Below are 23459 nucleotides of genomic sequence, written 5' to 3'. Positions count from 1 at the left end.
GTGGAAAAAAGACTCTGAAGGTTTTAGGGAGGGAGCAGGAATAAGTCAGTTCAGCACACTTTTGTTGTGTTTTGTTTTGAACCTTTGCAATTAAAAATGCAAAGCATTTAGGAAAAAATTGTTGTAGTAACAATGTCTGGCATATATGATTCCATATCTCTTGTCCCTCATCCTGTCTGAGAGGAAGTAGGGATGTTCCCTTGTTAATGATCCTGGGTCTTCGGTTATTCTTTTGAGATCATCTGAGTCCGATGACATCATCTCCATTATTCAGCAAACATGAAAAGTCTGCCTTTGTTAAGCTCTGTAGATAGCAGAAGCTGAAACATGTTAGAAAATTTTAGGACCCGACTAAGGTTGTTATTGGTTGCTGGTAGTAGTTGCCTTCAAATGCAACTTCCCATATCTGGAGGCAATGTGGTAAGGCAGAAAAATTCTGGGTTTGGAGTTGAGAACCTAGGTTTTAATCTCTCACCTGTCACTTAATACCTAGATGACCTTGGACAATTTAACCTTTTTGAGCCTCACTATCCTCATTTTTGATATGAAGGGATTAGGCTAAATGGGATCTTCAATGCTGCTTAGTTCTTTTTTTTTTTCCAGCAACAAACATTTATTTTATTTTCCAGTTACATGTAAGGGTACTTTTCAATATTCATTTTCATAAGATTTAGAGTTCCAAATTTTTCTCCCTCCCTCCCTTTCCTCCCCTCTCTGCCAGATTGCAACCAGGTTATATATGTACAATCCACAAGTGTTCTTTGTATCAGTTCTTTCTATAGGGGTGCATAGTAAGCTTCCTCATTAGTTCCTTGGGATTGTCTTGGATCATTGCATTGCTGAGACTAGTTAAGTCATTCACGATTGCTCATTGAACAATACTGCTGTCACTATGCATAATGTCCTCCCAGCTCTGCTCACTTCACTATACATCGATGTTCATTAGTCTTTCCAGGTTTTTCTGGGATCATCCTGTTTGTCATTTCCTGTAGCACAAGACCATTCCACTACAAGCATATAGCACAGCTTTTCCCATCATTCCTCAATTAATGAACATTCCCTTGATTCTCAATTCTTAGCCTCCACCAAGAGTTGCTATAAATATTTGTTGTACAATTTCCCCCCTTTTCTCTTCTAATGCTACTTAGTTCTAATGTATGATTTTAGAATCCAATGCACATCCAAGTGATTCAGTTCATCAACAAACATTTAGGAAGTATTTACCATATGCCAGATGGTGCGCTAATGGCTAAGGATGCAAAGAAGGAGGGGAAGCTGTCCCTATACTCAAGGAGCATACATTTTATTGGGGGAACTAGTATATAGATATGTGGCTCTGTATAAGATTTATGCAGTTGTATTAAGGGAACCTGAAGGGCAGCTAGTTGGTGCAGTGTATAAAGCACTAGCCTTGGATTTAGGAGGACCTGAGTTCAAATCCAGCCTCAGACACTTGACACTTAACTAGCTGTGTAACCCTGGGCAAGTCACTTAACCCTCATTGCCCTGCAAAAAAAAAAAGAACCTGAAAGAGGAAGACAATAGTAGGTGGGAAGACTGGAAACAGTCTCTTATACAAGATGGGATTGGGGCTGTTTTGAAGGAAACGGGGAAGCTAGAAGTTGGAACTGAGGAGGGGAAGTATTCCAACCTTGGAGGTTAGCCAGAGCAAATGCATGGAGTTGGAGGATGGTGAGTTATGTGTAAGGAACATTAAGGAGGCCAGTGTTATTGGATTATACAGTGTACAGAAGGGAATAAAGTATAATTATGGGAAGGTAACAAGAAGTTAGTTTGTGAAGGGCTTCAAATACCAAACAGGTAATAGCTAGAGTTTTGAATAGAGGAATGATATGGCAGGATTTAGGAAGATCATTCTAGCATCTGAGTGGTAGATGGACTAGAGTAGGGAGGCACTTTTGAGGTAGGGAGACCAATCAGAAGGCCATTGTCATAGTTCAGACATAAGGAAATGAAGCTCTGCCCCAGGATAGTGGCAGTGTCAAAGAGAGAAGGAGGAATATACAAGTAAGGTTGGAAATGTAGAAATGGAAAGATTTGGCAACACACTGAATAATGGAGATGGTGGGGAGAAATGAAGGATAGAGACAGAGGTGGTGAGTTAGGGGGACTAGGATATTACTCAAATTGTCCAAATGGCAATTGGTGATGCAAGACTGAAGCTCAGGATAGAGGTTAAGACTGGATTTATAGAAATAGTAATTAACTCCATAGATATGATAATAAATGAGGAGATCACCAAGAGAGACAGTATAGAGTTAAAAGAAGAGGAGGGCTCAGAAAAGAATAGTGTCAAGCCTACAGAGGTCAGAGTATTCAGAAAGAGACACTATCAAGAGTGTAATCTTCTTTCATCCTATCACTCTTCAAAAGGTATTTGCTTCTGTCTGTCCCCTCCCCCACTCTGCCCTTCCTTCTTTTGCTCCTCTCTCTTTATCCCCTTCCCTTCCTATTTTCCTGCAGGTTTAGAGAGATTACTCCACCCAATTGAGTGTGTACATTATTCCCTCCTTGAGCCAATTCTCATGAGATTGAGGTCTTTGAGCCAATTCTGATGAGTGTTAGGCTCATTTACTGGCCAGATTAAATAGATTACTCCACCCAATTGGGTGTGTGTGTTAGTCCCTCCTTGAGACAGCTCTGATGAGTTTAAGGTCTTTGAGCCTTTTCTGATGAGTGTAAAATTCATTTTCTGCCCTGCTCCTCTCCCATTTCTTCCCCCACTCCATAAGCCTTTTCCTGTTTCTTTCATGTAGGGTTTCACCTCTGCCGTTCCCCCTCCTGCAGTGCATTCCCTTCACCCCTCACTTTAACCCTAAAAATGTCCTCACCTAGCTATGTGATGCATTGGACAAAGCATCACCCCTGGACCCAGGGGGATCCCAGCCAAAACCAGGCCTCAGACACAAGACAGTCACCCACTGTTATGTCCCTCAGCTCCAATTTTTTATGGTTCTCTAGGGTCTTGTATTTGAAAGTCAAATTTGCCATTCAGTTCAGGTCTTTTCATCACAGATATCTGAAAGTCTTCTTTTTCATTAAAGTCCCATTTTTTTTTCTGCTGAAAGATTATGCTGAGTTTTGCTGGGTAGGTGATTCTTGGTTGTAATCCCATTTCCTTTGCCCTCTGCAATATCATATTCCATGCCCTCTGATCCTTTAATATAGAAGCTGCTAGATCCTGTGCTATCCTAACTGGGGCTCCACAGTACTTGAATTCTTTCTTTTTGGCAGCTTGCAATATTTTCTCCTTGACCTGAGAGCTCTGGAATTTGGCTATAATATTCCTAGGAGTTTTCCTTTTGGAATCTCTTTCTGGAGGCGATTGGTGGATTCTTTCAATTTCTATTTGAGCTTCTGATTCTAGAATTTCAGGGCATTTTTTCCTGAGAATATCTTGGAAGATGGTGTCTAAGCTCTTTCCTTGATCATAGTTTTCAGGTAGACCAATAATTTTCAAATTATCTCTCCTGGACCTTTTTTCTAGGTCAGCAGTTTTTCCCCAGAAGATATTTCACATTGCCCTCTATTTTTTTATTCATTTGTATTTGCTTTATTGTGTCTTGGTTTCTCATAAAGTCACTGGATTCCATTTGTTCAATCCTCATTCTTAGGCAATTATTTTCATCAGAGAGCTTTTGTACCTCCTTTTCTATTTGGCCAATTTGACTTTTCAAGCTGTTAACTTTTTTCTCAAGTCTTTCCTGCATCACCCTCATTTCTCTTTCCATTTTTTCCTCTACCTCTCTAACTTTATCTTCAAAGTCCTTTTTGAGCACCTCTATGGCCTGAGACCAATTCATATTTTTCTTGGAAGCTTTAGATATAGGGGCCCTGATGTTGACATCTTTCTCTGAGGGTGCCCCTTGGTCTTCCTTGTTACTGAAAAAAACTTTCTATGGTCCTAACCTTTCTCTGCCTGCTAATCTTGCCTTTCTTTTACTAGACTTTTAGCTCCTTAAAGTGGGGACACTCTTTCCAGGCTGCAGTATCCCAAGCTTAAGAAGTCCCAGGTGGTATGATTTAAGGAGGATCAGGTTCTTCACTCACCTGGTCTGTTCCCTGTCCTAGATGACCCCAGACCAACTTGCTAATCAACCAGCTTTGTGTATTGTGGTTGTTAGCTCTGACTAGTCTGTGCCCCTCCCCCACCTGGGCCACTGCTACTCAAGCCTACTTCCTGGTTCTCAGCAGGGGTGTAAAACCCAAGTTCTGCCTCTACTCCAGCATAGACCCCTGTAGTCTCTCCCCTGCCCAGGGCTCAGCCCACTCCCCAGACTGTGAGCTTAGTTCCAGACTACACTGGTGCTTCAGCTGATTCAGAGGCTCTGGGGGTCTCCTTCTCTGGTGAGACCTTCTTGGAACTGGATCTGTGTCAGGGTGACTGTGGGGTTGGGCTGGACTCCTGTATCAGCACAGCAATTCTCTCCTTCTGACCTTCCAAGCTGTTCTTGGTTAGAAGATGATTTCAGCACATTCTTCTCTGAGTTTTGCTGCTGCAGCATTTTCCTATGGCATAACTTGGATGTTTTTTGGAACAATTGTGTCATGAGTTTGAGAGCTCATAGTCTTTCCTCTGCCATCTTGGCTCCACCCTGGAAGTCGAGGTGTCACTTGTATATAATATTCAGGCATGAAGGGAAGGAAAAATATAGGAATAGAACAATGGGGGGTAGGGTTGAGTTTTTTTCAAGTATGGGAAAGATGAGCATATTTGTAGGCATCTGGAAAAAACCAACATAAAGGGAAAGAATTAAGTTAAGAGAAGTGTGTGTGTGTGTGTGTGTGTGGGAAGCAGGGACAACTGGTGGTAGTGGAGATGTGATTGAAGGCATGTGGAGAGGTATTGGCTTAGAAACGTGAAAGGTCACTTAATGGGAGACAGGGTTGAAGGAGGAGACAGTGGATGGTGACATCTGAATGGTATGAGGCAGGGCAAGGGAGAAAAGGGAGCTCTTCGCAAATTATTTCTTTTTTTTTTCAGTGGGACAGGAGTTGACATCATTGGCTAAGATGGTAGGAGACTGGAAGAATGACAAGCAAGTTTGCAACATCTGTTGTGGAGTATAAGATGGTGAATTAATTAGGGAGTAATAGAGTATTGACCTTTTTAGTCATTGGCATAGTCAGTGTAGGATTGTGACTTCCTCTAGCACTGTTCAGCAGCATAGGTGATGAAAGTGCTTTGCAAACAACATGTCTATAAGGTAGGCTAGGTAAAGAAAGGTAAAGAAGCTGAGACTGAAAGAAGGCAAATAACCTTTCCCAAGTGACCCAGTAAGCAGAACACCCTCAGATTTGAATACAGATCCTAGTCCAGTATTCAATCCAACAAGCATGGATTAAGTACCCACCGTATGCCAGACACCGTGCTAGAAGCTGTATCCCCATCAATAGAGGCCAGATGGTACCTGCCTTTAATGAATCTGTATCCTCCAGGGGTGGAAACAATATGATCATAGAAAAAATAAACAAAATATATGCAGAATAATTAACAAATAATTTAAGAAGTGGGAGAAACAGGGCCAGAGTAAGGGCTGAGAGTTAGAAGGAGGGACAGTGGTCTCTTTTAGTAGGTAGTACTTGAGCTGAGACTGTTCCTAGAAGGGAAAGGAGAAGAGGACCCAGGTTTTGGGGTGGGGGTTGGGTGGGAGTCCAGGAAGGAGTGGGGGAGGAGCCTGTGTGATGCACAGAGGTGGGAGATGGAATGAAAGCCCTGTATAGGGAGCATTAAATAAGCCACTTTGGCCAGAACACAGGCTGAGTAAGGGGTGAGAAGGGTGGATCATGAAATTGTTCTAGGAAGATGGATTGGAGCCCTGCGCCCCAAGTCATCTGTGGCGGGACCTTGCCTTATGGTGCTTTTGGCAGGGGGCTGAGCCCTTAGACTTTCTTCTATGGCACTGACTTGAGTGATATACTCAGCCTTTTCTGGAAAGACCCATGGTATTTATTTCTCTCCCCCTCCCTATTCTCTTCCCTAGGTCATGATGGAGACCTTCAACGTTCCTTCTCTGCACATTGGCAACCAGGCAGAACTTGCTTTATTTGGCTCTGGCCTCTTGACTGGCATGGTATTAGAATGTGGGGCAAGCCTCACCCAAATCACACCCATCCTCAGAGGCCAACGGATCTCTAAGCGTACAGCAGTCTGTGAGTTTGGTGGGCTAGATATCAGCTCATTATTGTACAAGTCTTTGCTCAACCAAGATGCAGAAATGAAACACTTGTCTCAGAGGGAAGCAATGGAAGACCTCAAAGAGAAGTTATGTTATGTGAGCAAAATATCTGATCAAAATGAATTTTCTAGTGACTTGACTTCTATGAAGAAGAAGGTCTCTGTCCTTCCTGATGGGACTGTTGTGTCTCTTACTGAAAAACATCTTACTTACCCTGATGTTCTCTTCAACCCTTCACAGTTTGGCTTACCAGGAGAAAAATTAGGTGATCAAGTTATTAACACAGCCTTATCATGTGGTTGGAATTTCAAATACATCCTTTCTCATGTAGTTCTCTCTGGGGGCAGCACCCTTTTTGATGGCTACCCAGAGCGCCTTTTCTGGGAGTTGCGTAACACTAGACGTGGCTTGTGGCCAAGCAATGTGATAGCCCTGCCAAATCGGATCGACCTCCCCTGGATAGGGGGCTCCATGTTGTCTTGCCTGTCAACCTACAAGTCCTGCTGTATAACAAGAGAAAAATACAATGAGATGGGGGCAGGTGCAGCTCTACATATACTCCCATAGGTACTTTTCCACCAAGATTTCCACAAGAGGAACCATTTAAGCTATAATGACTGCTGGGGTGTAGACAGCCCTTGGTTCTTGAGGGAAGTCTCATTTTCTCGGGTTATAACTTTTGGCTCATGGATTGGCTCTAGGGTTCCATCCCTGGGGTTTACTTTTTACTTTTTTTCCTCCCTGCTGGCTCTATTTATGGCCTGAAATTTTGGCTGATAATGGGACTTGATTTAGAAATTCAGGAAGAGATGTTTCTCAAGTGTTGGTTAGGAAAGCTAGATCAGAATCCAAGAACTGTGAGATTTCAAGGTTTAGTTCACATCCTATTTGGAAAATTCACTTTGGGGTGCTATGAAGAGGATAGAGCAGGAAAAAGCTCAACACCGCCCCCCCTCCTCCCGCCATGGATGCCCTCTTGGGGAGGGAGCAATTCTTGTCTCCTCCCAAAATGAGGCTGCTACATCTTTTGGTAAGGATATGAGGATGGAGAGAGAATGTATCTCATTTCTTGGAAGGTTCAGGGAGGTTGGGCTCTCTAGAGAACCTCATCCCTTTCCTGAAAGTCAATGAGTTGGTCCATCTTCCTTTACTCTCCACTCCTTTTATTTAATCCCTTCAGAGCATAGATATGTGAGTATTCAGCCCTCCACATCAAACCTAAACCAACCCTTTTCAGATGCTTTTTATGCCTTAGCCTGACAGACTCTGGTAAGTCTTGGGGAAAAGGAGGAGAGTATTTTGAGATTCCTCTCTCTCCCTCTGTGGGGTGTGTGTGTGTGTGTGTGTGTGTGTGTGTGTGTAGGGGTTGAAGGTATAGGGAGGAACATCATTGTGTCTTTAACCATGGGCTTAGAGTGTATGCTTATTGATTCTGAGGGTTCTGGGGACCATCTCTTATGCTGTGGAACTGGCCTTGCCCAGCCCCCAAGGGGGAGCTGTCCAGTTTTGAAGTGTCTTCTTTTAGTTATACATGAAAACCCAATCAAAGTGGAAGCATTGTGATGGCCTCTCAAGTGGTGATGGGGGAAGGTAGGGAATAGGCAGAAAGAGCTACCTGGGAGAAGGAGGAGTCTGTGATGGTGGCAGGGGGTAGGGAGGGATGCCAGCCTGGAGAAATTTCAGATGAAGGAGAAGAAAGATAGCAGACAAGAAAAGATAAGAAAAAAAAAAGACAAGAAAGATAGCATATAGAAGAAAGATAGTCTAGGAATCCTGGATTCTCCTGTAGGGATGGGGTCAACAGGGCAATTCCCTCCCTCCTTCAACTTCTCAGTGGACTCAGGCACAATCCTGTTGTCCCCTGCAGATGACATCTAGGAGATTGCTCAGTACTGGACACCACACTTTACACAGGAGGCTGACTCAGAGGAGGGCAAGCTGGGGAACACTAATAACTGTCACTTGTATGATGTGTGAAAGCCTTTAGAAGGCACTTTGATTTTTTGTTCAACCTTGTGAGAGAGGTACTATAAGTGGTCTTATCACCTTTTTATAAGTGGGGAAACTGAGATTCTAATAACTTACTAGTAATGCCATAGCTTGAGTATTGAGGATTTATTTGAACCTGGACATTTGGGGGCCATGCAATACAAATATATTTTGATGGAACTGAGAACAATTTATCTGGGGAAGGAAAAGTTTAAGGAGGGATACCTATAGATGTGGGGTTAGTCTCATTCATCACCTCTAGTATTCTGAGCTAGAAGAAATGAGTGTATAAATTGTTTGACTTCCTCTTGAGATAAGGAAAACATTTCTGACCCCTGGAGTTGTCCTGTAAGGGAAAGGACTTCATCAGGACTGGAGGAATTCCTCTACTTAGAAAGTTTTAGGGGAAATCTGCTCAGATGGGGATGAATGAACATTTTTCACAGTGAAAACCAGAGCTGGGAACATCTAAACAGTCTTCTGAAACAACCTATATCTGAGCAGAACAGGAGAACAGGCTAGGGGTACTTTATTAGATTTCATCAGTTCTCCTTCCCCTCTTCTTCCCCTTCTTGGGCCTAGTATCCTATACTCAGGATCAGAGAGTAGACATCTGGGAATAGGAGGTGTTCTTTCATGGTATAATATAGTGGGAAGCCCTCAGTACACCTGCATGAACCATAATTTTATGGGAGACCAAGGTTCCTCACTCATGCCTAAAGAATCAGGATTCTTTCCCCACATCTGATCCCCTGTGTCTCTAATTCTAGGCTTTCTTCGTTCCCTGAAACTCTCAGCTCATCAAAGGAATTAATGAATGAAGAATTCAGTATGTGTTTGTGCAATGCATTCTGGTAAGGGTTATAAATAGAATAGTAGGACAGACCCTGCTCTACAGGAGGAGCTGGGAATGATTAGGGTAGAAAAAGGGAAGGCCTAGGAAGGGACATAATTAGTTTGATGAGTCCTCATATTAAAGAAGGATTAGGCTTATTTTGAGGCTCCAGGGTTTTGAACTAGAAGAATTGAGTTTACAAACAACTTGATTTTTATTTGGTATAAGAAAAAAAAATCTTCCTAAGCCCTGGAGCCAGAGATATTCTGATAGAAGATTAACATCTGAATCTTAGAAAAAAATGGATGTGCAATATACTTTTATGTTTAATCTGCATTATTGAGATTTCCTCTATTACTTTTTTAAAGCCAAGCTAATCAACACAACAGAAAAATCAAGCCCTCATTTGAAGCATTTGCTGATTTCCATAGGATAAATGCTTACACTGAAAATTTAACAATACTCTCTTGAGTAGGCACAAGCTGGCTCCAGCACACCTCTACCTAGAATTGTTCTGTGGCAGTGAGACCTTCCTCAATGGAGAATGAAGCTAGGTGTCACAGTGAATAAAGGATAGGCCTTGAGTTGACCCAAGTTCAAATCTAGTCTCAGATATTCACTGGCTGTGTGATCCAGGACAAGTCAGTTGGCTTCTATTTGGCTTGGTTTCTTCAACTGTAAAGTGGGAATAATAATAGCATCTATCTCCCAGGGTTGTTGTGAGTATAATATGATATATTTGTAAAATACTTAGTGCAGTGCCTGGTTAATAATGATAATGATGATCATGATGATAATCATAGGTGGTGATTGCTGATAACTATTATTATATTACTTTCAGAATGTATACCAACTAGATGGATGGTCTCTAAGTTGAACTGAGCTTAAGGAAAGGGGTGTGATCTTGAAAAAGCTGTGATGGACAAATCTTTGTCCCGAAAATTGGGAAACCCAGACAGTAACTATTGAACCAATTTCCTCTGTGGCCAGAGTCAAAGGACTACCCTCAGTCACTTAGCTTCTTATAATCATTACCATCCTATTACCATCCATTGCCAGGTTTGATCCGATTATCCCAGTGGTTAGAATCTGATGCTGAATACAAACAAATTAGAGAAGGCAGAAATCCTTTATTGTAATGTACCAAGTACTGGGCTAAGTGGGTTGAAGGTCTATGTTGGGAGACCTTATAGACCCACTTTGCTTCTGAGGTGGATCTGTGTACATGAGATGCTATACGTAGGAGACCACAGGATTTTGTGGACAATCATTGAGACAAACCAGTTTCCACTTAGTCCAGTGGTCATGACACTGGCCTTTCCTTTTTCTTGCTTCCCCACACCTATGTTACATCAAAATTCTAGAGGAAATTGGCACCTGGGGCTGGCTCACTATGTGACTATGTGCCCACTATGTGGGCAAACTTAATTCCCTATCCATTCCCTTACCTTTAAAAAAGGGGGCTGCCACTTTGGGTAGAACTTGGGCTGGTAACATGGAAACACATCTAGCCAAATTGGTTATTCTCTAACAGAGAAGAATAGGATATTAGTGGGAGAAGGTTCCTTAGAGCCATGGATTCAATCCACTACCTCTTCTAGAGGAGGAAACAGACATTGAGAGAATAAGAGAGATGTCCAAGGTCACATGGGTGAGAGTAGCAGAGTCAGAATTCCATTCTAAATCTACTGGCTTCCAAGCCTAGTGTTCTATCCCAGAAGGCTTCATGTGAAATTGCTAAAGGATGGTTTAAAAAAACAAAAACAAAAACAAAAACAAAAAAACCAAAAAGGATGGTTTGGGAAAAAAATCTTCTCTCCCTCTTCCACTTTCAGTTCTGGTGTTTTCCTAAACTCCAAGTGCTTCCCATTTGCTGAGGATTCTTCTGTTTGTTATCCTTCAAAGTTCCAGGTCACACCCACGGTATCTGCTTCTACAGACACCCTCCTCTTCCCTCATTGGCTCCACCTTTATCTTCCTGATGGAAGAGGTTTCTATGGTTATTGACATTGGCAGTGACTGTTGCAGAGCTGGCCCAGGAGGAAAAAACCAACCAATAGTAGCAGTTCCTGAAGTCATCGGCTACCAGCCCTACCCAGAGGACCCAGGACCAAGTAATCCCCCAAAAAGGAAAATTGTAGGTTTAATTAACCTCCCCCTACTCAGGACTCTAGCTGTTGAGTTTCCTGTGCAACGAGGACAAATCACAAACTGGAATGCCATGGAGACTATTCTGAAATATAGCTATGATCTCCTTGGATTCAAGACTGGGGACCATCCTGTGCTGGTAACAGGATTTCAAGCAAATCCTGTGATTCAGCGGAAGAAGTTGTTGGAGGTAAGATGGTATCTTCTTCATATGATTCTTCTTCCCTTTCTTTCCTTGCATTGCTGAGGGCTGCCAATTTAGCCCTATAGCTAAAATATAGTCTTCCCAGAGCTGTGACTAGGCCTCTAGTCAGAAATGATCTTGGGAAAAACACAGTATGGCACTTCTTTACTCTACCTTGCCTAGGAGCAGCTGTCCTTATGATGCTGAGAGCATGGGCCAAGAAAGCAAGGTCATTGAGTGAGGATGAGGTTGACTATCGAGTGGATAGAAGAAGCTTGGGGGTTTCTGGCAGAGAGCAGGGACAAGTCAACTCAACAGATGTATTTCATTGTCTCTCATTTTTCTACTAGTCATTTCCCTTTCATTAGACCCTCCTCTTTGAACTCTTCCTCCCAACAGTGAAAATCATTGAAAGAAAACTAGTTGATTCAGTGACAGTGTCTAATGGCATATGTTACATTTAACCTCCCTATTCCCTCACCCTGAGAGGAGGCAGGTGTATTCCCTTATTATGGGTTTGGGTCAGAACTTCTTCCTTTGAAGATATCAGGATCTAACAACCTTTGCAGTTGTCATCACTTCCATTATTCAGCAAGCAAGAAGAGTCTATCCTATGCCCAGCATCATGGATACCACCATGGAGACAACCAGATCCTGTCTTCAGGGAGCTCACAATGGAATGGAAGGGAAGACCTGTATACAAACTACAATGCACAGAGGAGGGAGGTGTGAAGACAGATCTAGGAAAGGGCTCTGACTGATTTGACAACAACTTGTAGGGATATTGAAGATGAAGAAAAGGAGAATGGTCAGGAAAAGTTTCCTGGGATAGAATAGTATCTGAGTTGGCCATTGGAGGAAGGGAGGGACTTCTTGGATCACTTCACCTGGACCTTTTCCTCTTCTCTACAATAAGGAAATTGGATCAATATAGCTCTTCCATATTCCCTCCTATTTTCTTCTCTGGTCCTTTGAATATAGGAAGAGTGTGAGATCTTGTCAGTATGAAATTCCCTCCATCTCTAATGCAGATCACAACTTATTTTTTGTATGTAATTTCTGCCTGTCTCAGACCAACTCCTTCATAGTCAAATGGCTTGTTTGGGGTCACTAAGCTAGTTGGTATCATAAGTAGAGTTTGAATTTAGGCCCTAAAATTGGTCTTCTACCCTACAAGTCTCTGCCCTATTTTTGATACACTGAAGAGGATTGCCATTGAATGTGATGTGGTAAGCAGGACTCCCAGAGCTAGCTTGGAAATGCCCTTTGGAAGACAGAAGTGAAAATAATGCTAATGAGGGGGCAGCTAGGTGGCACAATGGATAAAGCACTGGCCCTTGATTCAGGAGGACCTGAGTTCAAATACAGCCTCAGACACTTGACACTTACTAGCTGTGTGACCCTGGGCAAGTCACTTAACCCCTATTGCCCTGCAAAAAATAAGAAAAAGAAAATAATGCTAATGTCTCTTTATTTTTTTCAGCAACAAACATTTATTTTATTTTCCAGTTACATGTAAGGGTACTTTTCAACATTCATTTTCATAAGATTTAGAGTTCCAAATTTTTCTCCCTTCCTCCCTCCCTTTCCTCCCCCCCCCCACAAGATCGCAACCAGGTTATATATGTACAATCCACAAGTGTTCTTTTTATCAGTTCTTTCTATAGGGGTGCATAGTAAGCTTCCTCATTAGTTCCTTGGGATTGTCTTGGATCATTGCACTGCTGAGAGTAGTTAAGTCATTCACAATTGCTCATTGAACAATACTGCTGTCACTACACACAATGTCCTCCCAGCTCTGCTCACTTCACTATACATCGATGTTCATTAGTCTTTCTAGGTTTTTCTGGGATCATCCTGTTTGTCATTTCCTATAGCACAAGACCATTCCCCTACAATCATATAACACAGCTTTTTACATCATTCCTCAATTGATGGACATTCCCTTGATTCTCAATTCTTAGCCAAGAGTTGCTATAAATATTTTTTGTACAAGTTTTTCCCCTTTTCTCTTTTGCACGATTACTATTGTTAACTGTTTCCTATTCCCTTCCCCATGATATTTATTCTATTATCCATCTTCTTTCATCCTATCACTCTTCAAAAGGGATTTGCTTCTGTCTGTCCCCTCCCCCTCTCTGCCCTTCCTTCCTGCAGGGTTAGAGAGATTACTACACCCAATTGAGTGTGTATATTATTCCCTCCTTGAGCCAATTCTCATGAGATTGAGGTCTTTGAGCCAATTCTGATGAGTGTTAGGCTCATTTACTGCCCAGATTAAACAGATTACTCCACCCAGTTGGGTGTGTGTGTTAGTCCCTCCTTGAGGCAGCTCTGATGAGTTTAAGGTCTTTGATCCTTTTCTGATGAGTGTAAAATTCATTTACTGCCCTGCTCCTCTTCCATCTTTTCCCCTACTCCATAAGCCTTTTCCTGTTACTTTCATGTAGGTTTTCACTTTTGCCCTTCCCCCTCCCCCAGTGAATTCCCTTCACCCCTCAGTTTAACCCTAAAGATGTCATCACGGGGGCAGCTAGGTGGTGCAGTGAATAAAGCACCGGTCCTGGGTTCAGGAGAACCTGGGTTCAAATCCAGCCTCAGATACTAGACACTAGCTGTGTGACCCTGGGAAAGTCACTTAACCCTCATTGCTCTGCAAAAATAAATAAATTAAATAAATTAAAAAGAAAAAAGATGTCATCACCTACCTAAGTGACACAGTGGATGAAGCATCATCCCTGGACTCGGAGGGGGGGGATCCTAGCCAAAAACCAGCCTCGGACTCAAGATAGTTCCCCACTGTATGACGCCAGGTATGTCCCCCAGCTCCAATTTTTTTGTGGTTCTCTAAGGTCTTGTTTTTGAAAGTCAAATTTGCCATTTAGTTCAGGTCTTTTCATCACAAATATCTGAAAGTCTTCTTTTTCATTAAAGTCCCCTTTTTCACTAAAAGATAATGATGAGTTTTGTTGGATAGGTGATTCTTGGTTGTAATCCCATTTCCTTTGCCCTTTGGAATATCATATTCCATGCCCTCCAGTCCTTTAATGTAGAAGCTGCTAGATCTTGTGCTATCCTAACTGGGGCTCCACAGTTTTCTTTTGGACAGCTTCAATATTTTCTCCTTGACCTGAGAACTCTGGAATTTGGCTATGATATTCCTAGGAGTTTTCCTTTTGGGATCTCTTTCTGGAGGTGATTGGTGGATTCTTTCAATTTCTATTTTAGCTTCTGCTTCTAGAATTTCAGGGCAATTTTTCCCAAGAATATCTTGGAAGATGATGTGTAAGCTCTTTCCTTGATCATGGTTTTCAGGTAGACCAATAATTTTCAAATTATCTCTCCTGGACCTATTTTCCAGGTCAGCAGTTTTTCCCAGAAGATATTTCTCTATTTTTTTATTCATTTGGATTTGCTTTACTGTGTCTTGGTTTCTCATAAAATCACTAGATTCCATTTGTTCAATCCTCAATCTTAGGCAATTATTTTCATCAGAGAGCTTTTGTACCTTCTTTTCCATTTGGCCAATTTGACTTTTCAAGCTGTTAACTTTTTTCTCATGTCTTTCCTGCATCACCCTCATTTCTCTTTCCATTTTTTCCTCTACCTCTCTAACTTTATCTTCAAAGTCCTTTTTTAGCACCTGTATAGCCTGAGACCAATTAGTATTTTTCTTGGAAGCTTTAGATACAGGGGCCCTGATGTTGACATCTTCCTCTGAGGGTGCCCCTTGGTCTTCCTTGTTACTGAAGAAACTTTCTATGGTCCTCATTTTTCTCTGTTGGCTCATCTTGCCTTTCTTTTACTTGGATTTTAGCTCCTCAAAGTGGGGCACTGTTTCTAGGCTGCAGTATCCCAAGCTTAAGAAGTCCCAGGTGGTATGATTTAAGGAGAATCAGGTTCTTCACTTGCCTGGCCTGTTCCCTGGTCCTTAGTTGACCTCAGACCAACTTGCTAATCAACCAGCTTTGTGTGTTGTGGTTGTTAGCTCTGACGAGCCTGTGCCCCTCCCCCACCTGGGCCATTGCTACTCGAGCCTACCACCTGTTTCTCAGCAGGGGTGTAAAATCCAAGTTCTGCCTTAGCACCAGCATAGAGCCCTATAGTCTTCCCCCCTGACCAGGGCTCAGCCCTCTCACCAGACTGTGAGCTTAGTTCCAGACAACACTGGTGCTTCAGCTGATTCAGAGGCTCTGGGGGTCTACTTTTCTGGTGAGGCCTTCCTGGGACTGGATCTGTGTCAGGGTGACTGTGGTGTTGGGCTGGACTCCCGTATCAGCACAGCAGTTCTCTCCTTCCGACCTTCCAAACTGTTTTTGGTTAGAAGATGATTTCAGCACATTCTTCTGTGAGTTTTGCTGCTCCAGGGATTTTCCTATGGCATTATTTGGATGTTTTTTGGAGTGATTGTGTCATGAGTTCGGGAGCTCACTGCCTTTCCTCCACCATCTTGGCTCCGCCCCAGAAGTCTGCTAATGTCTCTTTTATGGGGAATCCATTTTCTATCTCTTGGACTCAAAGTCAGAGGACCTGGACTCAAATCCTTTCCCCACCCCCACTTTGGTAACTTGCTACCTTTATGACCCTTCACCTCACCTTTCTGTCAAGTTGTGAAAAAAAAACAGACAGAATAACTTTAAAAAGATGAACTAACAAATAAAATTATACTTCAATCTGTATTCAAATACCATCAGTTCTTTCTCTGCTGATGGTTTGCATTTTTCATACATCCTTCTGATATCATCCTGCTCATCATTTCTTTCAGTTACTATTGCTAACTGTATTACCCTCCATCCTATTCCCTCCCCTTGAAATTTACTCCATTTTGTATCTTCTTTCACCCTATCCCTCCTCAAAAGTGTTTTGCTTTTTACTTCCCCCTGCCCCTATCTTCCCTCCCTTCCTTCACCTCTTCCCCCTCCTTTCCCCCTTCCCCTCCCACTTTCCCTCAGGGAAAAATATATTACTATACCCACTTGAGTGTTTATGTTATTCCCTCTTTGAACCAATTCTGATGAAAGTAAGGCCCACTCACTCCTCACTCCTTCCCCATTTCCCCCTCTGCTCCATAAGCTTTTTCTTGTTTCTTATATGTGAGCTTTTTTACACCCTTCCTCTTCTCCCTTTCCCTTTCTTCCAGTTCATTTCTCTTATCCCTTAACTTTATTTTAAAGATGTCATCATGGGTCTGCTAGGTGATAAAGTGGACAAAGTACCAGCTCTGGATTTAGGAGGCCCCGAGCCCAAATCCAGCCCCATTCATAAGTCACCCCATCCTGTCTGCCCCACAAAAAACATGGACAGCACCTCACCTTTTTGAACCTTCTCTGGATTTTACTTCTCTCACCTTCAAAATAGGGCTTTTGAATTGAGTAATCTCTAACATCTTTCCCAGATCTTAATTAATAAATATCCCAAATTATTTTAAAGTTAGTATAGTTATAAAACATGTTCATATTTTGATTCTTGGGTGATTCAACTTGAACCATTGGTGAAGTTGATTGTTCATCAGTCAGAAAGCACTTATTAAGTGCTTGTTGTATGCCAACATTGTACTAGGGGATAGGATTACAAAGTATGGATGGTAATTTGGGTTCTTTGGGCGCTTACATTGTCTCCAGGGAGACATGCACACATAAATAGGTACAGAATAAAGACAAGATGGTTAAAAAGGGAGACCCTCATAGTTGGGGAGGGAGAGAGAATGAGAGAAGGTTTCATAGAGAAGGGTGTGTGAGCTGCATCTCAAAAGAAGAGGGATATTTTTTGGTGTTTTGTTTTTGTTTTTGTTTTTTGGTGAGGCAATTGGGATTAAGTGACTTGCCCAGGGTCACACAGCTAGTAAGTGTCAAGTGTCTGAGGCCAGATTTGAACTCAGGTCCTCCTGAATCCAGGGTTGGTGCTTTATCCACTGCAAAACCTAGCTGCCCCAAGAGGGATATTTTTTGAGGTAGAGGAGAAGAGAGAGTACATTCCAAGCATGAGGCACAGCCAGTGCAAAGGCATGGAGATTGGAAATAGAAATTTGTCTTGAGGAATAAAGAAAAGATCATATTAACTGGATCACAGAGTGCAGAAAGGGGAGTAATGGGTAGTGAGGCTGGAAAGATAGATTGACTCTAAAGTTCCCAACAAAGGCAATTTATATTCTCCTACAGGCAAAAGGAAATCACTGAAGGGACTCCCATGTATAAGGGAGTGACATGGTCAGATTTGGGTTTAAGCAAAAACTCTTTGGAAGCTGAGTGGAGGGTGGATTAGACTGGATAGAGATTTGAGGCAAGGAGACCAATTAGGAGACTTCAGGGGCCTGATTGTGGCCATGTGACTGAGAGATGTTATAGATGTCCATATGATAAGTTTAGGCAAATGATTGGCTATATAGGGTGAGGGAGACAGAGGAGATAAGAATAATGCTAAGGTTAGTAATTTGGGACACTGGAAGAATAGTGATACCATTGACAGAAACGGGGAAGTTTGGTAGAAAAGAGGATCTTTAGGGGAAAGATAATGAATGAGCTCTCTTTGAGACAGTTGAATTTCACTCACACACACACACACACACACACACACACACACACACACACACACACACACACACATATATATATATATATATATATATATATATATATATATATATATATATGGGACTTCCAATTTGAAATGTCCAAGGAGGGGGTGAACTGGAGCTCAGGAGAGAGACTGAGGCTGGATATATACATCTGGGAATCATCTGCATGGAGATGATAGTTAAACTCATGGGAGCTGATGAGGTCACCAAGTAAGAGAGTATAGAGAAAGAAGAGGAAGCCAAGGACAGGACCTTGGACAACACTCAAAGGGGGTATGGTACGATGGTGATTTAGCAAAGGAGACTGATCACTGAGGGTTCTATCAAGTCTATTAAGTAAAAGTGTCAGTATCAAGTGTCAGGTCTATCAAGTAAAAAGGGGGTCATCAGAGAGGAGCATGATGAAAACCCAGAGAGACAAGCATCCAGAAGGAGAGAGAGAGAGCATTTCCATAGTTCTTTAAGAGGGGAGGGGAAGGGAGTCTTTTGCAAAAAAGCCTGAGGTACATTGTGGTACATTTATTCCCATTTTACAGATGGAATAAAAGCTGAGGGAAGGCAAGTAATCTTTCCTTGACCACACATAATTAGTAAATGTTACAGCTGGGAACTGAATCCAGATTCTTTGTAAGGCCAGGACTCGATTTCAATTTTTTTTTTTTTGTGGGGAAATTGGGGTTAAGTGACTTGCCCAGGGTCACACAGCTAGTAAGTGTCAAGTGTCTGAGGCTGGATTTGAACTCAGGTACTCCTGAATCCAGGGCCAGTGCTTTATCCACTGCGCCACCTAGCTGCCCCCTCAATTTCAATTTTAACACTTTTATCAAACTCTACCTAGGGGCTAGATATTGGTCTAGGGACTGGGGATGCAAAGACAACCTTCTTTATCAAGGAGCTTCCATTTTCCTTAGTTGGGATAGGGGAAGAAATATACACATACGATATGTCCATACACACTTAGAGACATGCATATAAACATATATGCAAACATGCATGTGTGTGCACATATTCGTGTGTGTATGTATATATGTGGTCTGGCTAAACTTGCCAGCAGGCTCAGATTCTGAAAGGAAGGAGGGACATCTGGAAGTGCTGACCACCATCATGATTTATTACCCTTGCAAGAGGAATGGCAGGAATAGGATCAATTTGGCAGTCCTGTCTAGTGGCTCACTGAGGTACACATACAGGCATGTCAGCAGTAATTAAGGGTAGGGGATGGGATGCTGGTCTATGTAGGGGGACAGAGAACTCATTCCCACTAAGTTGCAAGGAATCTTCTTCCCATGCATCATCAGCATTGGGCCTTTTCCAGGTGAAGAGCAGCCATTTGCTGTTGGAGCCTGGGAGTTTTAATCCATCACAGGGGCTTATCAAGAGAGGAGCAGCCCCCGAGTTCCCACTGATGGGTTTTTCAAATGATGCCAACATTCTTGCTGGACCCCTTATCTCTAGGGGTGAGGGTCCAGAAGTCTAAGGCTTGCTTCCTGCTCAATGTGTGTATGTGTATGGTGTGCCCAGTCTTGGTGTACATATGGACACACGTGTATGTGCCTAAAAAACTATACTAAGACTTGTGGAACACCCTGTCTATTATACTTATATAAAAACACAAATACATATGTGTATATATATACATAGACCCATATATATATGTAAACATACAGATACAAAATTAATATCAAGCAATTTCTTGCTGATAGCATCAACAGCTTGGAGGATCAGGAAAGGTCTCATTAGAATTGATCCTTAAAGAAAACTTGAGGCTCCAAGAAAAGACGGGAGTTGATTCCAGGCAAGGGGAAAGGATGGGATGTCACCTTAGGGAAACTTGAAGCTGAGCAGTTTAATAGGAAAGACAAGTATGTGACAGTAAATAATTTAGGGTTAGACTGGAAGGATGATAAAAGCCAGGAAGGAAGGGATTTCCCTTCAGTCAGGTGGGGGGTGGGCCACTCTATCTTGTGGTACTTTTTGTAGTGGCTTGAGCCTCTGAACTCTGTTCTGTGGCAGGGACTCTTAGGGATGGCAGTCAGTTTGTCAGTCAAACAAGCATTTATTAAGAACTAAGGATGTAAAAAAAAAAAACGAAAGAAAAAAACAACTAGGGATGTTCCAGGCTGATCAGGCACAAAGAAAGGCAAAATCCCCTTAGAGTCCTGCCCTCAGGGAGCTCCCAGTCTACTTGGTGGGGGTGGGGTGGGGATTTGCTCAGTTCTTTCTCAGACCCATGACGAGTTTTTTTTTTTTTCCTTTATCCAGGTGATGATGGAATCTTTTAACGTCCCATCTCTGTATATTGGCAACCAGGCTGAGCTTTGTCTTTTTGGCTCTGGCTTTTTGACTGGTTTGATCCTACACTCTGGGTCTGGTGTCACCTCCATAACACCTGTTTGCAATGGCAGAATTAAATATTTAACCAACAAGATGTTTGAGATGGCTGGGCTAGATATCAGTTTATTAATATACAAGACTCTGTTTAATGCAAACATGAACATGTCCAGCCTATCCCAGCGGTATGATATGGACGCACTTAAGGAGAAGTTCTGTTACGTAAGCAGACATCCTAATCAGAAAGGACCTGCTGTTAATTGGGTGTCCAGTGCCCCTGAAGTGACTGTCCTCCCTGATGGGAGAGTCATCACCCTGCCTAAGGAATTGTTTACCTATCCTGATATATTCTTCACAACCACCCAACATGATTTGCCACATTTAGATCTAAGCACAGAAATTATTGAGACAATCAAAACGTGTGATTCAGAGGAGCAGGCAACGTTATTCTCTCATGTGGTCCTTTCTGGGGGCAATACCCTCTTTTCTGGCTTCCCAGAGCGCCTTTTCTGTGAGCTGAATACCACCAGACCCCACTGGTCCCCAGCTGAGGTGGTGTCCCGGCCAAATCGGATGTACCTCCCGTGGGTGGGAGGATCCATCTTGTCCTGCCTGTCAACCTTCAACTCTCAGTGCTTGACCAACAAGGAATACCAAGAAGTAGGGCAATAGTGACCTTTTAGGGAAGAGGTAATTGGAAGAATTTCCCATCATGGGGATAGATTGATGGGCAATGGCAGTCGGGCATAGGAAAAACTTGGTTCTTGAAGAAAGCATCTTTTACGGTTATAACATTAGGGACTGGGGGAACTTGCTGTATTCTAGGGTTCCAGACCCTGGGGCTCCTTTTATTCTCTGGCATTGGGTGATATCATGATAGGTTGTCTTACAATGGATTTCTGGTTTAGGGATACAGGAAAGAATGTTGCAGGAGAATAGTAGTGAGTAGTAGCTCCTCCAAGCTTCCTTATCTGGGGGTATAAGGGATAGAGCTGGGATTAAACACAATTGCTACTAGATAATTTAGGTCTGGTCCTCCCCACACCCAGGCTGCATCCTGGCTTCAGTGTGAGTCTTTAGGTGTTCCGTTGGGGGCTGGTACTTCCAATCTTCACCCAAAATGGGGCTACTACCCTGACTTGGAAGGTTTGGGGTGGCTGGACTTTGCAGAGAACTTCATCCCTTTTCTGAGGCAGGATCTTGGCTCATCTTCCTGCACCCTTTTTTTTTCTTTCCTGAATCCTTTCAGGGAATAAGCATGTAGATGTCCACCTACTACAGCAAGTCCTCCTTAGGCAAAACTAACTTTTTTCAAATGTTTGTCAGAGCCTCAGTCTGGCAGACTGTGGTCAGTCTGCAGAAGGACATGTTCTTTTGGGATGCACTGTTTGGATTATGTGTGCCCATATGGAGGTGGGGAGGATGATTGGCACCTTCATAGCCAAGGGATTACAGTAGAAATTTGCTGTCTGGTCTGAGGAGGAAGTTTGGGCTTGAGTTGCCAATACTTGGAGCCCTCCCCTATTGCCTGGGGAGAGATTGATTGTTCTGAGGCCTCAGCTCTGTGCTGTGGGACTGGCAATATCCTGCACATAGCCCTTGACCAGCCTTCACAGAGGAGCTGTCCAGTTCTGAAATGCCTCTTTTAACTGTACATGAAACCCCAATAAACTTGAAAGCATTGTGATGATGGCTTAGGTGGTGAGGAAGGGGAAAGCGGGGAGTACTTACAGAATGCCTCCTGGGAGAGGGAGGTGCTTATGATGGTGGTGGTGGGGTGCCAGCTCTGGAGCACAAGGAATGGTACAGGAGGAGAGATGACAGGCTTTTGGGCATCTGAGAATCCCATGCCTGTACACAACTCTACACAGTTTTCCTTTCACACAGATTTGATCATGCCACTTTTCTATTGAAATAAAACACAAACAAAACCAAAACCAAACAAGATAAAACTATGGTACCTAATGTCAACCAAATTCAAAGTTTCTTGCTGGGTAGGTGGTTACAACACATTCCTGAAAAAGAAACTCATTGACTGTTTATTCAACAAGTATTTATTGAGCTTCAAGTTCTCCAAAGAGGGATAAGTGACCCACTTTAGGATAATTCTCTCAGGCTTAGAAATTTTTTTTCTGACACCAAACTTAAAATCCTCTTCACTGCAGTGTCCACACCTTTCTCCCAGTTCCACCCTCTGTGGCCAAGCAGAACAAAACTAATCCCTCAGAATAGTTTCAAAGCCAGAACTTCAAAACTTTTGAAGAGTTATTCCCCTCCCTCCTCTTTTTCTCTCCTGGATGAACAGCACTTATTCAATTAAAAAGCAATTATTAAGTACCTACCACATTTCAGACACTGGAGATACAACTACCAAAGGAAGAAAAGATAAGAATAGAAATAATCTGTGATCTCTGAGAGCTTACATTTTATTGGAGGTGCAAAATCAATCTGAGGGAGAGCTTTAGCAGTCAGGGGAGGGAATCAGAAAAGGCGTCAGGGAGAAGCTGATGTGTGAGCTGAAGGAAAAGAGGAAGTCCATGAAATAGAGCTGAGGAGGGAATTCATTGCTGGCCTGTGTAATGGTCAGTTCAAAAGCAGGGAGGAAGAAAATGGAGCATTGTGTATGAAGAACAGAGATAAAGGCAATTTGATCGAACCATATAGTGCACGAAGGGTGGGTAATATATAAATCAAGTTGGGAAGAGAGACTGGGGCTGGGTTTTAAAAGTCTTTAGGAGCCAGAAGATTTTCTATATTTTCTGAAGGCAACATTGGGCCACTTGTGTTGAGTAGGATGGTGACATGGAAGGGAAGTCACTTGGGCACCTGTGTGGGGGATGAATTAGAGAGGGGAAAAATGACTTAGGGAGATCAAGCAAGAGGCTATTGCAGTAATGTAGGTAAGAGATGATGAGGACCTGAATGAACTAGGGTGGGGTCTGAGTGAATGGAGAGAATGGGATTGGAAAAAAAAATGTTGTAAAAGTAGAAATGATAAGATTTGGCAGCTAATTAGCTGTGTTGCCTGAAGGAGAGTGAACAGCGGAAGGTTATGAACCTGGAAGAATAGTGATGCCTTTGATAGTAATAAGTAAGGTTTGAAAAGGAATGGGTTTGAGGAGAAGGATGTGTTCCCTTTTAGACATGTTGAGTTTGAGATGGGTCTTGGGCATCCATTTTGAAAAGTTCAGCAGACCT

The 23459-nt window shown here is 42.6% G+C and overlaps 1 protein-coding gene across 1 annotated transcript in view; it reads left to right on the top strand.

The window, feature by feature from the left end:
• ACTL8 (actin like 8) overlaps positions 1-20953 on the top strand; it is a 28057-nt gene extending 7104 nt beyond the window's left edge. Inside the window, 4 exon segments of the mRNA XM_043993846.1 lie at positions 6006-6174; positions 10930-10979; positions 10982-11362; positions 20193-20953. Of these exon segments, the coding sequence (XP_043849781.1) occupies positions 6006-6174; positions 10930-10979; positions 10982-11362; positions 20193-20933 (1341 nt within the window). The 3' untranslated portion in view covers positions 20934-20953.
• The last annotated feature ends 2506 nt before the right edge of the window (positions 20954-23459 follow it).

The sequence above is a fragment of the Dromiciops gliroides genome, chromosome 3 (assembly GCF_019393635.1).
Source record: "Dromiciops gliroides isolate mDroGli1 chromosome 3, mDroGli1.pri, whole genome shotgun sequence".
Taxonomy (NCBI): Eukaryota; Metazoa; Chordata; class Mammalia; order Microbiotheria; family Microbiotheriidae; genus Dromiciops; species Dromiciops gliroides.
The sequence above is the reverse complement of the archived record's forward strand: the minus strand, read 5'-3'. Positions and strand labels throughout refer to the sequence as shown.